Source organism: Neodiprion pinetum, chromosome 5, assembly GCF_021155775.2.
Source record: "Neodiprion pinetum isolate iyNeoPine1 chromosome 5, iyNeoPine1.2, whole genome shotgun sequence".
Taxonomy (NCBI): Eukaryota; Metazoa; Arthropoda; class Insecta; order Hymenoptera; family Diprionidae; genus Neodiprion; species Neodiprion pinetum.
The window spans coordinates 5,006,533-5,021,772 of NC_060236.1; the positions used below are offsets into that span (position 1 = coordinate 5,006,533).

General features: G+C 37.2%; 1 protein-coding gene across 1 annotated transcript; it reads left to right on the plus strand.

The window, feature by feature from the left end:
- Positions 1-6: 6 nt before the first annotated feature.
- LOC124220316 (pre-piRNA 3'-exonuclease trimmer) lies at positions 7-14,748 on the plus strand. Its single transcript, XM_046629013.2, has 13 exons — positions 7-67; positions 343-825; positions 1,010-1,244; positions 1,319-1,600; positions 1,730-1,934; positions 2,029-2,130; positions 2,205-2,318; positions 2,397-2,493; positions 2,583-2,682; positions 2,799-2,885; positions 3,167-3,255; positions 13,427-13,525; positions 14,602-14,748. Exons 2-13 carry the CDS (start codon positions 695-697, stop codon positions 14,672-14,674), a joined length of 1,614 nt encoding a protein of 537 aa, XP_046484969.1. The 5' UTR covers positions 7-67; positions 343-694; the 3' UTR covers positions 14,675-14,748.
- Positions 14,749-15,240: the final 492 nt, after the last annotated feature.

Genomic DNA, 15,240 nt, shown 5'->3' on the forward strand with positions numbered 1-15,240 from the left:
GACAGGATGTAAAAAAATGATATAGTTACAAAAATAATTGGATGATTCTTCAGGATTATGATATAACGTTAGTGATATTCTAGTCTTTGATGAGAAAAAAAATATATATATATATATATATATATATATATATATATATATTGTTATCGCTCGAATTTAATTACAAAAGAAAAAAACAAACACAAATTACGAGCAAATGTGGAATTGAATTTACCAAAATTATATTTAAATTTAATGTCCATAAATCGAGATCTCCGTGAAAGGACAAGAATATGTATATTCTTATATTATCATCAGCTTGTGTTAATCAATTAAATTGCCAGTTGTCAATGACTTTTCTAGAAGTCAACCATGAATCAACCCACCAAGCTTCTCCGTCAAAAGTTCTAAAATCAATTTAGAATTGGCATCCACTGATTATCTAAACCGAATGATTTACGAAAGGAAAAAAAATCCATTCGGCGCCTAAGATCATGCATTTTCCTTACACCCCTGAAGAAGATTCGTTATGTTGCCAGACGACAGGCGCAAGCCTCAAAAGTGTGTTTAGCCCCTGATGAACGTAGACCGTGCTTACACCATTCAGCAACACAGCGATGCTCGATGCAAATCACCGAAGAAACAAGTCGGTACGCACACGTGTTGATTGTCAACAGCAGGTAGTGCTAATAGTTAATCCTAAATAAAGTACGTAATGTATAATGTGACCGCGAGTAATTTCGGAGAATTGAGCCCGAAGATACGCGAATCTCTGACTAGAGCGAAGTTCGTATCGTTCGACTGTGAGTTCAGCGGTATAAATACGTTCGAAGAGACGAAAGTGAGGTTAGTTTCGACGATATTTCATCGCTATTTTAACTGGTGAAAATGAACAAAGCCATTGGTGTTATTCGCGGTACACAAATCCGCCTAGTTTTCGTCGTTCATTCATTCATTTATTCATTCATTCATTCAATTGCACAGCAAATACCTGTGAAAGAAATTGATCCAGAAAATGTTTTTGTCGCAGCCTTTTCGATACTGTCGAAGACCGATATCAGATACTTAAAAGCAGTATTAAGCGATGCGTCGCGATTCAGGTTGGCCTGACAACTTACAACTGCGACCGAAATGCGAACAAGTATAAAGCCGAGGTCTTCAATTTTCATCTATTTCCAAAAGTAGCGCCGGGTAGAGATACCGTATTTGAGTGGCGCGCCTCAGCGGTTGAATTTTTGTGCTCGCACAAATTTGATTTCAACAAGGTATTTTTTTCTTTCACTTTTACCCTTTTCTCTTCATCTTATTTCAATAATTTCTCATGCTCTCCTATCCGCAGCTCGTCTACGATGGGATTTCCTACCTCAACGAGGAAGAAGAGCAGGATCTGCGTCGCAGGGTCGCTGACAACGTCCTCCTGCGGAACATCGAACGATCTGTATCTTATACGGAAGAAGACAAACTCAAGGAAAGTTACAGCCGTGTTGCGGAATGGCTGAAGACTTCTAATGTCGGGGAATCAATGAGCCTCGACGCCGCATCCCCCATGCTAGAATATTTGATGCAGAAAGAGCTGAGGACCAGGTACTCGCAGATTTGGACGGAACCACGAAACGGAAAGGTTCGAGTGCTTTCTCAACTCTTTTTGATCCTTGTTTATTTTTATGAGAACTAAAAAGACTTGGCATCTCTCATCTGCTTTGCTTTCTGCCTTCCTTTTTCTTTTTTTCTCTGTTTTCACCGCTTTCAGATCATCTTACAAAGAGTTGACAAAGAACTGCGCAAAATACTCGAAGAAAAAGAGGAGAATAAACTAGAGAAAAAATTGGTCGACTTTTACCTAGGATTCTCGGACCTGTTTAAACTCATGGTCAGTTTGAAAAAACCAATCGTCGGACACAACCTACTCCTCGATCTTATGTTCATGCATCAACAGTTTTACAAACCTCTACCAGGTGAATTTTCTGCTGTCTAAATGTGTCGTATTGTCCTAACTTTGAATCCATTTTCAATCTTAAGCAAACTCTACCTTCTCGCTTTAATTTTCAGACAAATATAGCATCTTCAAGAACAATATCCACAGGTTATTTCCCACGATTTATGACACAAAACATCTCAGCTTTGAGCTGCACCGACTAGTACAGAAAAAAAGTAACTCTTCAACTTTCCTTTGCTTTTACCCACATCCTTATTTCTATACTATAAACATTTCGATGTATTTACAGAATTGTGGGAATCCAACGGTCTGGCAACTTTGTACAATTACTTCAAAGTAAACAAGGGCCAAATTTTGGCTCTCAACTCGCCTCAAATCTCACTGGGCGATGAAAAATCATCAGGTAATTCAAATACGTTCTGCTATCAAATGTTGACACTGTCAATTTTTTCCTAATATCTTCCAATCGATTTATTTTCAGAAACAGACAGGTTTCATGAAGCTGGCTGGGACTCGTACTGCGCAGGCTACTGTTTCATAAAGTTGGCTCACGTTTTTGCAGTCTTACACTACGGAGGGTAAGCCTGAAACATTCCGGTTCGTTTTGTGAGTCGAATTTCTTAATTTACACCTTCATTCCGTATTGTCGATCTTTTTGTCATTACAGCGATACCGAATTGAGGCCTCTAACCAATGCTGAAATACTCTCAGGTCCGAAAGAGCATGCAAACTGTATAAACTTGATACGTGCCAGCATAAGCCACTTAGTAAGCCGCACTCTTTTTTATTTGTTACGCCTCGTTCCGAACAAATTCGAAGAAAAATAAAATAAAATAGATCCAACGATAAACCAGTACTTAAATTATTGCTATACCTATTTCAGAACTTGGCTGGTCCCGATCCTGTCTGTGCGAGGCCACAATGGCTTCACGTCAAAAGTCTCGGAGCAAACAAGATGAATGTTTCTCAGGTAAGATGATTTCTACAACATTGGAATTGAAAATTACGATTAATCGGCAGATATCCGCGAAAACCGGTTCGTGAAAGATTCTTGGATCTCTCAGTTAGATTGCGAACTCAATATTCTTCAACTGAAAAAGATGGTCATAATTAGGCGACTCTACGTCAGTTTTACTCTGCATTTTTTGGATATGTGGTATTGAATCCAAACTCTTGTAGCACGTAGTTGCGTAGACGAAAAAATCCTTGCTCTATATATTTTCTCACCGTCTGTTCGAATGAAATGCGCAGATCGCTGAGATGTTCTCACCGTATGGAGCAGTGGACGTGAAAATGCTGAAGCGTCATCAAGCTCTCGTCGCTGTTGGAAATCATGGAATGTGAGTAATGATCCATATCTCATGAAATTCCGCAAGCTAATTTAGGGTTTTTGTTTCTTATTCGGAGACAATCGTTGGTATAAATTAAAGTTTGCGATCTGCAGTACAGTTGAATAAACTCCGGGCCATTTTTTTCACCTGCGAAACAATCTAATTTTCACAATACGTATCGCCTTTTTACATCGCCGTGAATGCTTCAGGCCGAAATACCTCCGCAATTAGTCAGCTTCCGTTTCCGTTTCTCCTGATTCGCGATCCTAAGTAACGAGTGGTCGTAAATCAGGCTTTTTATACGGGCTGCACGTCTAGTTTTAACCAGACTAGATAAGAGCACTCAGAATTATCGGATCTTCAAAGCGGTAATATCGCCCCATGAGCATTCTTCCCCGTGCTCGCTACGCCGTAATGTGTATTTTACATTTGTGTTCGCGTCTGTTACGAAGCCGATAAATATACGCGTAATATGAAACTTCAAACCGCGTTATCTGTATCGAAGACTTTCCAGTTCGACATACGATTCACAAGGCACACGCTGTTATGAAAAAAGCGGATTTTTAAGTGAAAACTATCAAGTAAGAAATAGAAATAGAATTCAAAGTTTTCAATATTTCGTGATAGCTATTTTCTCGATCAGCAAATAAATGAATCATCCTTCGACTCTAGTCTTCGCTCAGAGAATAAAATATGCAATAAAAGAAATGTGAGACAACGCTTAGGTTTATAACGCTGAAAAACGATTTGATCTTAATTCTATGAACAATTCTGAGCTATCGGTTTGATTCTATACTGTATGTTCATGATACGCAAAAAAAAAAAGGACTTGTAATTTTTAACAGTCGTCAGCAGAATCTAATTAACTAAAATTTGCCTCTCGGAAAAATTAGGTACCAGAAGCAACGAAATTTCATGTCAATACAGCTTTTTTAATCATCAGAAAATTGTCAAAATTTAACGATTCACTCGTCTTCATTTACTGAATTAAATCTGTTCGCTGTCGGTGAAAAGCTTTAGTTGGTTCATATACAACTCGAAAATGTAATTTCCTAAAAATTGACAAAATCCAAAATGATTATTGCCATTATAGATACAGAAAGTGAAGAAAACAAGAAACTCGACGTGATCATTGCACAGATTCGTCAATCGTATCGATGGATAGACTGTAGTATTGAAATTTAAATATAGATTTTAAGCGTTAAATCACTTTGGTATATTATACGTATACCTAGCACAGCTATCACATTTGACCGCAGGCTTTATATGGCCCTGCTGCCAGAAATCCGGCTGCATTGCGCGCGTCTCCTGACTAGTAGTCTTGAGTAGCTCTTGATAAGTGACGTTGGCTCCTGCAGCCCGAAAATCTCTAGGAGGTCTCGAAAATGTACCAATGCCTGATTTATAGCCGATCCCATTTGCCCAGCAAATTACCGACTCAGCTATGTCGTACTTAAGGTCTTGGCAAATCCCCGGCGAATCTTCTTTGACACGTTGCAAATCAACGCGGGTTTAAATTTGCGATTCGAATTATTCTTCTCCGGTCCCGGCCATTCTCGCACAAAAATATTCCCATTCTCTCTTCGTTCCTCCATTTTCGGAGTGGCGACAAATCGGGAAGAGTCAAAGAATCGTGACGGAGTATAGAGAAAAATGTACTTTTTTTTTTTATAAATTCTTTTGAAACTTCAGCTATGCTTCGTAAATACAGTTAAGCTAACTTTCGGAAATGGTATTTGTTCAATTTCTAATCATTTACGTGACACGAAGCAATACCATGTGTTTTTTTAGATCCAAATTTATATTTTCACGTTTCACGACTTCTGGAGCTTTTTATAATAAAAGCTTCCCAACGTTGCATACATTTCGTGGCAAAACGTCATTTCCTAAGTCTTTGATAATGAGTCGTAGGTAATTTTATTCCCGATTTGCACTGAGAAAAATTTCATCGAGTAACTAGAAAAATTCAGTAAAACAGGTATGGTTAAAAAAACTGTTTGAATATTGTTGGATTTACGAAAAACGAGGTACGCGTAACCATTTTGCGCTATCGTCGATACTTTTTTGGTAATTGCAACGCAAAATCAGTTTCCGAGGTTTACTCTACTTTTTTAGCTAAACAAGGCTTTAACGTCAATTTATCGTTGCACGAGTATTAAATTTTCGCAACAGTTGCAAGAAAATATAGAAACAGTGATCGTAATGCGAAAGAATAGTAACGGATACTAGACTTTCCGGTAACGGGTAGAAAACTAATGTTCATTTTCTACCTGGAACTATATTTTTCGATTGTGGTAAAAAATGAAAATAGTCAAGGACTGAGCGGTGACCGGAACTAAAAATTTCTCTCGGTGTGAGCTTTCGCGATCTCTTACGTGTTTAGGTATATCCGCGCACTTGTTGAAAACTCTTATTTCCTCGAGTTGAAAAAGTTATTACAAGCTTGTCACGATGAACAAACATCGCCTACTCCAGCTTTACTTCACTGTCAGAGTGACAGCAGACACGCTAAGATCTTCCTGCACACGCCTTTGCCATCAACTTATTTGGGTTAAGACAATACATTTTGCAAAGTACATCCGTCTCCTGCATCGCTAACGGTGTATAATAACACGAATATGCACGAAGTGCGTGTAAAATGTACTCTTGAATTTTGGAGTAATATTCGTAAGATAGAAATTGGAAGAACAGAAATGTCGATTCATTTGCAAATAATAATTCTGATACTCTCGGATTGTACGTTTTTATATCAGTTTTATTTTCAGTTTTGACTTTGAAGGATCTTTTGCGTGATTAATTTTTATAGTACAAGCGGCGAAAACCCCACGTCTGACATTCTCGAATCCCCAATTCGTTGTGTAATTAATACAATTATAAATTATACGTATACCTATATACGAGAAATATACGCGGATGGTATATTTTAGTCCGCTTCTCGCAACCTCGCCGGTATAAAGCAAGGTAAAGAAAACCATTTTGGATGCTATCCAAGGACAGCAGGAATGTACCTACTAACTGTCGTATTTATGAATTAACATTAGCGTTACTGTTCGCAAGAATTTTGCAAAAATAAATTGAAGAAGAAGAAGAAAAAGAAGACAGAGAGCGAGAGAGAGAGAGAGAAAATAAAAAATACCGACGAAGAAGCAAGAGAAAATGAAGAAAATAACAAATATATTTAAAACTAAAAAAAGAAAAGAAAAGAGAAGGGGGGGATGAAAATAAGGTAGACGGTTTAAAAAAAAATTTTGTTAAAAGTTAAAATAATAATTCGCTAGTGATGAAATAAGTTGCGAGATCCAGCTACTGTTGATACGTCAGGTATTATGGTTCTCCCATACATATTACACGTACCTAAAATCTCCTAAAATATGCCACGTAACTCGGTATTCGAAAATTTTTAACTCTTATTAATCGTGGAAAAGTACATGAATTGAGCAGCAAAAATCTTTTAGTTTTAGTTGAAATTTGTATAATTTTCTTTCTTCATTTTGCCCGTAGACTTGATAATAATCTCGAGGAAAAATTTAATTACAATTTGAAACGATTCTTTCGTTCTTCCTTTTTTTTTTTTTTTCCAACAATGGTATAGAAAAATGGTATATTTCGTATTGTTAGAAAAAAAAAAACGCTCGATACACGCGGTGGGAAATTAAATATCAGCGTGTAAAAATGGGCAGGATTTAAAACGAAAACGGTACTTGGCATGATGCGATGACTGGATGAGAAATCGCTTACGCGCGGTTTATTCCGCAATTGCCAATTTCTCGAGGACGTAACTCGACGCGTTTCGTGCTCCCGGCACGATAAGCGATGCCCGTGATGCATCTGCGCATCCGAATCCTGCGTAATTGTTCGTATTCTCTTTGCCGAAGCGACGATCAAACCGCGGTAGCTCAAAATAATAATTGGTTTACCTAGCTGACCTCGATGTTGCTGCTCGTGCTTCTGTCGTCCACCTGTACCCACCTGGATCAACCAGTAATTTACATTTAGAAAGCTCAGAGCAAACCGCTCGTTCCCTATAATTAAACGACAACCCTTTCGCTGATCCGGTATAATATATATATAGTAACGTGGGACGAATTAATTCATTCCCAAAGCATTCGTCGCAGGGAACGATCTTTAATCATCGGCAGTTATTTCACCGATAATCATTCGTCGGAACGAATTACGATTTTGACGAGTAAGCGCGGCTTACGTACCTTATAATCACACGAACTAGACGTATTCAGAATGGCCCGGAATTGTCAGGGGATTTTTAATTTGGTCGTAACAAAAAGAAAAAAAAACATATCAGTTTTCCATCATGCGAATTAGAAATTATTATTTCTGGTAAAACGTTTACTTTTTTCCTTATATCCGTTTTTTTTTCATCGAGTATGTAGCAACTGCTTGTACGAGTTCCTTTTGTTGGTAAGAGATGTCGCTAATAATCCTCCAGCTGCGAAAATAGCGCGATACCGGCCAAGAAACGCGTTGAAAAATATCGCTGCATTTGTTTTTTTTTTTTTTTTTTTTTTTTTTTTACCATCGGGAGAGAAATAAAGCACTCCGCAAGTGTTTTCGAATTTGGTAATTGGTTGTGAAAATTTTTATTCCGTACAAAAAATAAGCATCGATATCGGGATTGTGTTCGTTCGAGTGTAGACATAATAACAATGGCTTTCAACAATTTTTAAACTCGTCTCTATAGACATTCGTATAACGTAGTTTACATAATTTATGTTTATATATGTACGCGCATATCGTACACCTGTCAGTTCGTGATTCGCGTATAGATTCGCAAATTTTTAATACGGCAAATTCTTGCGAAAAGATATTTAGTTTCGTAAGCACATAACAAGGCGAAGAAAATATATATATATACATATATTTCACACAATGGTGTAGAATCGATGTACCGTATTAATCTTTCTCCGTGACGTCAACAATATATAATATACATACTATAATGTATAAATAGTTAGCCGTAACCGCTTCGGAGACTAGCGGCAGTTTTTCAAAACTTGGCAGAGGGTTGAAATTTTTCAATAACAGGTAATCGCGGAGGCTCCGCAAGTTTCGCGACTCGACTTGTGATTCGAAATAATTTTGCCTGTTGCAAAATTTGAAACAAGAAAAAAAAAAAACGAATCCCAACAAAACGTGGAGACCTGGTAAAGAAATCCAGCTTATTTATATGCGTAATAAATTCTCGATTGTTGTCTCTTTTCTCTCGAAACAGAGGGACGGAAAAGTTGATAAATAAAACTTGATGAAGATTCGTTGAAAATCCCACAGGACCTATGTATATAAGAATTCGTTTAGCGTAATTGATTAATGAAACAAAGAAAAAGTACACTTTTGGTAGATCTTTCTCTTTCTTTTTTCTCTCGACCGTGGAAAAAAGTTTCGCTGATTTGAGGCGGTAAATTTGATACTAACGGTAACAAATCCGCTTGCGAGAAGAATTTTAATATCTGAGAAAAAGAAATCAAATAACGTAAGAGAATTTGAATAAAAATGTGTTGTTTTTTAATAGTTTCTTCTTCTCGTCTTTTTGTTTTCTTCACCGTTTTACAACCGTAACCTCGATTTCGCGCAACGACTGTAGTGATATAATAGCGCGGAGGATATACAACCGCGATTGTGATATAATAGCGCTATATGCCAAACCTGCGCGGTGCTCGAACCGACTCTAAAGCATGTATAATAGAAAGAGCCGGGAACCAATGACAACGAGAACGACATTCTGAGCGTATTGCTGGGAATATTGCTCCTCTCCTCTCTTAAGTGAGCTCTAATAATAGCTGGAACATCGGTATAGCCGTATACATACGCCACTTCACCCCGGAGTCTCAGGCCGGCAGGCAACAGCTGTATAATATAGACTCATAGACTCATAGACTCGTGGACGAGCACGCAGAGAAGGTCCTCTCGACGACCATCGCGGACACTGTGAAATATTGGGGGAATGGAAGAAAGAAAGAAAAACTAAAAGAAATCAGGATAAAAATCGAGAAAAGAATAACAAGTTCATTTCATTCTCTGAAACTGGTTGAAATAAACATTTGCATAATATGCAATGTGGCAAAATTTTTGTTTCTCTTTCTTCTTTTTTTCGCACGTGAAAAACTTGTTCTACACAGCAAAGAAGTAATCGTCGCGTAGGAACTTTCTTCCAAATTCACAGTTTTCGAGTTACGGAAAACGAGATATAAAATATCTACGCCTAAATAGTCACCAAATACATTTGACGATGAATTTTTACATAAAATTGTCTCTCAAGCCAAGACTTGTAACTTTTCGACCCGTTTGAGGTACAAATTTTTACAAAAGACTCGATTCTGATTAGTACAAATTAAAAAAAAAAAAAAAAAACTTGTAATTTCTAGGAGGTGCTTTTAAAATTGGATTAAACAGATATTCTTCGGCGAGAAATTGTTTCTTGTTCTTTTTCTTTTCACCGCGTACAGAGAACCTGTTTTTTAGGTGGAAGAAGGGAAAAAAATTTATTCATATCGCATAGAATATTTACATTGTTTTCGAACAAAAAATTTTTATATTTATGCAAAATTTTTCACGATTCACTTATCATTACATGATTTATTTTCATCCTCTTCTTCTTCTTCTTCTTCTTCTTCGTCGTCTTCGTCGTCGTCGTCGTTTTGTGCTTCTGACGTTCGTTGAATAATCCTTCCTGTTCTTGGTAGCCATTACAGTTGCATGTATACAACACCGATTGCATGTTTTTCTACGATCGCTTTATTCTATAATCGTGCTGCAGGCTTCCTTATCACACACGGGCACCGTTAAACAAGCCAAAAATACGTGCCTCGGGTGAACGGCCGAGGCTCGATCTTCCCTGACTGCAACGGCAACGACGGTATCCAAACGGGCCTTGACTCACCCAGGAGAATTTTAGTGCCCCAGAGCTTTACCTCCTAATTCTGGTACTTCTTGGACGTCGCCACAGCGCGATCGAAACCCTCCCCCACACCAGCCAATCGCGCGATTTAAGAATTGATCGATTTTAGATTAAACCGATTATTTTTCCTCGCGAATGGTTGCGCTTTTTTTTTTTTTTTTTTTTTGAAATATAAACGAATATTTTCGCTTGAAATTGAAAAATAATTTTAATGAAACTATAAAATATCAAGAAACTCTTCCGCTATTAAAACTACCCAATGAAATTTACCAAGTTTTTGTTTCATATGCAGCGTTTCAACGAATTTTTATATAATATTTAAACTAACAATAAGATAAGTGGATATTCAAATTATAATATTTCCAAATTTTACGAGAGCAATTCTCGTCGCCTACAGTTGTAACAGGTTTTTCATTAATTTTTGTTTTACTTTTATTTGAACTTGATTTTGAAAAATATAAATAGTAAATTATAGAAATAATATATAGAAATATATATTTGTCTGTTTTCTTATTCTTGTTTATCTTAAATTGAGTCGATGACACGCTGCACCTTCAACCTAAAATAAATAGCGGCCTTGATAAAGGCCGAGCAAAGAAGTTGTTGTGGCGGATAGTTTTCGCGGTTATAAAAATTTTCTAGTCATCGTACAATAACTCAAAATCCTTGTGTTCCTTGTATTTTTATCGTTTTTTCTTTTTTTTTTTCTTTTCTTTCAATTCTTCGTTTCTCTACTGTTTGCGCTTATTTTTGTTTCATTATTTTTTTTTTTTTTTTTTTTTTCATTTTTTATTCACTTGTATTTTTTTTCTTGTCTTTTTTTTTTACATTTATTTATTCTCGTACGCAAGAGACAGAACAGTGTTTTCGAGTGAAAACCAAGATCCAGAATTATAAGCTCTTTGCGTTGGACGATGATCACGTTCTCGGCACGTTTCGCGATCATTCGCAAATAACACGCCCCGCTTATTATATAAATACAGTGCAATTCGGAATCAAATTCTTATACACATACACCTATGTGCAATTTTTTATCATTACACCAGTACGCTGTGTCGTATAGAAATCGCTCGATTGTTAATAATCGTTTCGAGAAAAAATCTTTATCATTTTTCTATTTTTTTTTTTTTTTTTTTTTTTTTTTTTCCCATTTACGTACAAGTTTACCGATTCTGCACAGAAGACAAAGTTAATTAATTAAAAATTTGGGAAAATTTGTTCAAAGCGTAAATTCTTCCATATCGTACGAACGACTTATCGTGTAAAAGTTTTCGGAACCACGGGGTGTGTGTAAATTTTTTTTTTTTTTTTTTTGTTGCAGAAAATGGCGCGGAGGGGTTGGGGGGGGGGAGGTGGGTGTAAATTTTTGAAAATTCGAGAATTTTAATAACTGTTGTAAATGCGTTAAAACTCAGGTTTCAACGCGAGGCGGTATAAATTCTAATGCAAACAAATTAGCCACAAACAGCGCACACGCGACCAGCGAGTTTCGTTCGGTTGTCACGATCTCAGTTGGTGACGAACATCATCGGCGGGGTTGGAGAGGGGGCGGCGGGGGTGGCGGTTTAAAGATAGTCACGCGGGAAAAACGGACACCGCGCGCGTTTCAAGTTTGTGGGGGGGGGTGAAGGAGAAAATGTTTGCGCTTTTGCGTGTAAGTGCTGTTGATCCTTCCAAGGCGGAGCTTGCAAGCTAGAAGCTATGACGCCGCAAGCTCACGCAGGCGATGACGTTCGTTCGTTCGGCGACTTGAATCACACATCGTGTTGCAGCAGAACTTCTGGATATTATCTGGAACTCGTAAACTCTGACGAGTATATGATACATTCGCGCGTATATAGACGCGTGTCCGTATGTACTCACAGAGAGAGAGAGAGAGAGAGAGAGAGAGAGAGAGAGAGAGAGAGAGAGAGAGAGAGAGAGAGAGAGAGAGAGAGAGAGAGAGAGAGAGAGGGAGAGAAATAGAGAGAAAGATATCTGCGAAACCGCACGGTTAGAGCTTGCAAATAACGTTTGGAATTTAGAACCGAAGTATACGTAGTTTTATGCCAACGCGGCTTCTTCTCATCTTCCTCTAATTCTTGTATACGTACGATCTACAGCGTCTTTCCGTTTCGCTCTTTACAGTCTCTTGTATTAAACAGAAGTAAATTATATCAATTTCACTGTATTATTAACTTCTTAACTTTAACCGTATGTGCCTACTTTTCGTTATATACATACATATATATATATATAACTTCGATCCTGCGGTCGATTTTACAGTCGTTTCACACGTCGTCGCGGGTATATAATAAACGTATATGCATGTGTACATACATAGTCGACGAATTCGCGTAAATACCTATTAAGCGAATGAATTTATTATATACCGCTATGCTTTTTCTGTTTTTACGAAATGTTTTTTATTTTTTTTCTCTCGTTGCTACTTTCTTCAATTTCTAACCAATTTTCCTCATTTTTCGTTTTTCTCTCTAGATTTTCCGTTTACTTTCATCCTCATTTATCTCTCTGTACTTGTTCGTTTGATTTTTGAATCGCGTTATACAATTACAGATCATACGTTATAAATCCGCCTCCTCGACACCCAATTTTACGTTATACGTACCTACCTATATAATATATATGTATAATATGCGCATGTCTGCATTTTGGCGATAAAACAAAAATTTACGCCGAAATTATAATATTTATGTATATTCTACAATGTGACATCGTAGCTCTCCGTTGTAATTCCTGCCTTTAGAATTTTAATAGATTTGCATTTCTTTTTTTTTTTGTTTCCGTCATCCTTTCTTCACCGTATTCTTAATTTTCTTCTTTTGCTTTTTTTTCTTTTTTTTTTCTTATCCCACTTTCACGCACAATTTTTTCGGTTCCCGATCGACAAGTAATTTAAAAATTGAAAACACATGCGGGCTTGCATCGAAAATTGTATAAATTTTTCACATGCTTTGATTGAATTTCAAAGATTTTTCGTTCGCCTGCATTCTGCTGAATAATTACGACATTATATTTCATGAGCTTCGTTTTTATCAATACCCAACGTGTTAAAATTGAATTTGACGCTTTTTCCGATTTCTCGTCGTTATCCTTCTTTTTCGAATACCTGAATCAGTGCGTAAAACTGTAGAAAATAAATTCAGATATCTATCGATGCTTAAAATTTTCATCTCTCATTTGTAAATTTTTCAAACTGCGTGTATCGTATAATACTTAATAGCATGTCGATCGTTGTACAGATGACGATGATCGTGTTTGTCTTTACAGCGCTCGAGATATATTAACGCGTTTCCGGAGTAGCAGAGACATTCAAGTGGCGCCCTACAGTCTGTTCCGACATTCTCCGGCTCTGCAGATTCTCTTATGGTGGGTAAATTTTTATTTATTTATTTATTTTTTTTTATTTTTCTTCGTCTCTGAAAAAGACCGAGATAATCGGTGAACGGCAAAGTCGCAAAAAAACAAAAACAAAAAAACAATAAAAAAAAATAAAAAAAAAAATTGTTTCAAAAAATAGAAAAATTACATCGCGTAACGCAGTTTTGATTTCTTTTTATTTATTTTTTTTCCTTCTTCTTTTCATTGATTTTAATACTCTTCGCAAATTGCGCTGCAACCGCCGCGTTATATTATATTCTTAGCCTTCGTTGAATAAAAAAAAAAAAAAAAAAAAGAACCGAAGAAAATTTTCACAACTGCAAACACGTAGAATATTATATGTAGGTATGTAATGTCTTAAATATTTCAAGAGCAGAGAAAGAAAAATTTTCTCTCATCCTTTCTTTCCTTCCTTCCTTAATTCTCATACTAATCCCGCGATTGATTTCACCCGCAGATTCGAAGTATATATATATATGTATATATATATATATAAAAAATACCCCAACGAACTTTGAATGTAAACTATTTATTTTTTTTTTTTCGCTGTAATAAGCAGCGATAAGGGATCAGCGCGTATATATAATATATATATATTGTATATAAGCCGGTATAATGTTTATTTAAAATGCCAAGTTTAATTGGACGTCGGGTAACGAGAAAAGACTGTCTCGCGCGATTCGTCAAATGAATTGATGGCCCCTCGAAAACTGGCACGTTACGACACTCGTAAAATCTCTAATTAGATCGGAAATTACAACTTGAACGTACGTTTTCCCCGTTCCTCCTCCCTCTCCCCCCCCCCCCCCCCCCCCCCTCGTCCTCCTCCTCCTCCTCCATCCGATACCGGTAGGTAGGGTATGTGCGCGAATTCGTATTATTAGCGAGGCATCCATCCGCCCCGGACCGCCGCGCTCACCGCAAAATAAACCACGATCCATCCATCCATCTATCCGATGAACCGCGTCTCCGCAGAGACAAGCTGGTATCACGTCAATTACCGTAGGGATTTTGACTATTTTTCTTCCCACGCCATTTTTCAAATCTTGCCAATTTTCTTACAGGGGAGGGATCCTCGTCTCGGGCGGAGCCTTGGCATGGGTGATGCATAGGAATCTGCAAAAGAGTTCGGTGTAGTGAAAATATTGAAACTTATTTGATTTCGTCGAGATTTGTCGCGGAACAAAAGAAAAAAAAAAAAAAAAATCAAACGCACGCTTACAAACAGAGTGACGTCCGATTTGTCCGATACGATTTAACGATTATCGGTAACTTGGTTTTTTTTCTTTATCGATCGCGATGAGAATTAAATTAGTTACGGTATTTAGTATTGTTTTAATTATGCAGCTTCGACGTGTTTGACAATTTGATGAGAGAATCACAAGACGAATAAACAGAATATAATACACGTAAACTTGTTGTATCCGCGATCCTGTATTTTTTTTTTTTTTTTCCCTTCTAATTTTATTTTCGTCCAAACAAATCGTGACCGTGAAACAACAGTGCTCTTGCGGCTTGTCGTGTTGAGGAGGGATTCTTCACGCGTGTGTGTTTCGCACGTGAAAAGAGACAATCTTGAGAAACTGGCAAAGGAATCGGAAAATAAGAGTGAAAGAAAGAGGGAAATAGAGAGCTAGAAGGTGAGCTCAGCCACCTCGAGGACACGCGAATTTGCTACTGTGCCAGTATATTTCCGTTGTTGC

Coding starts and splice junctions, on each gene's coding strand:
- LOC124220316 (XM_046629013.2), top strand. CDS start 695: ATGTATAATGTGACCGCGAGTAATTTCGGAGAATTGAGCCCGAAGATA. Junction 2,494..2,582: donor GCAGTCTTACACTACGGAGG/GTAAGCCTGAAA, acceptor TTGTCATTACAG/CGATACCGAATTGAGGCCTC. Junction 2,683..2,798: donor GTGCCAGCATAAGCCACTTA/GTAAGCCGCACT, acceptor TACCTATTTCAG/AACTTGGCTGGTCCCGATCC.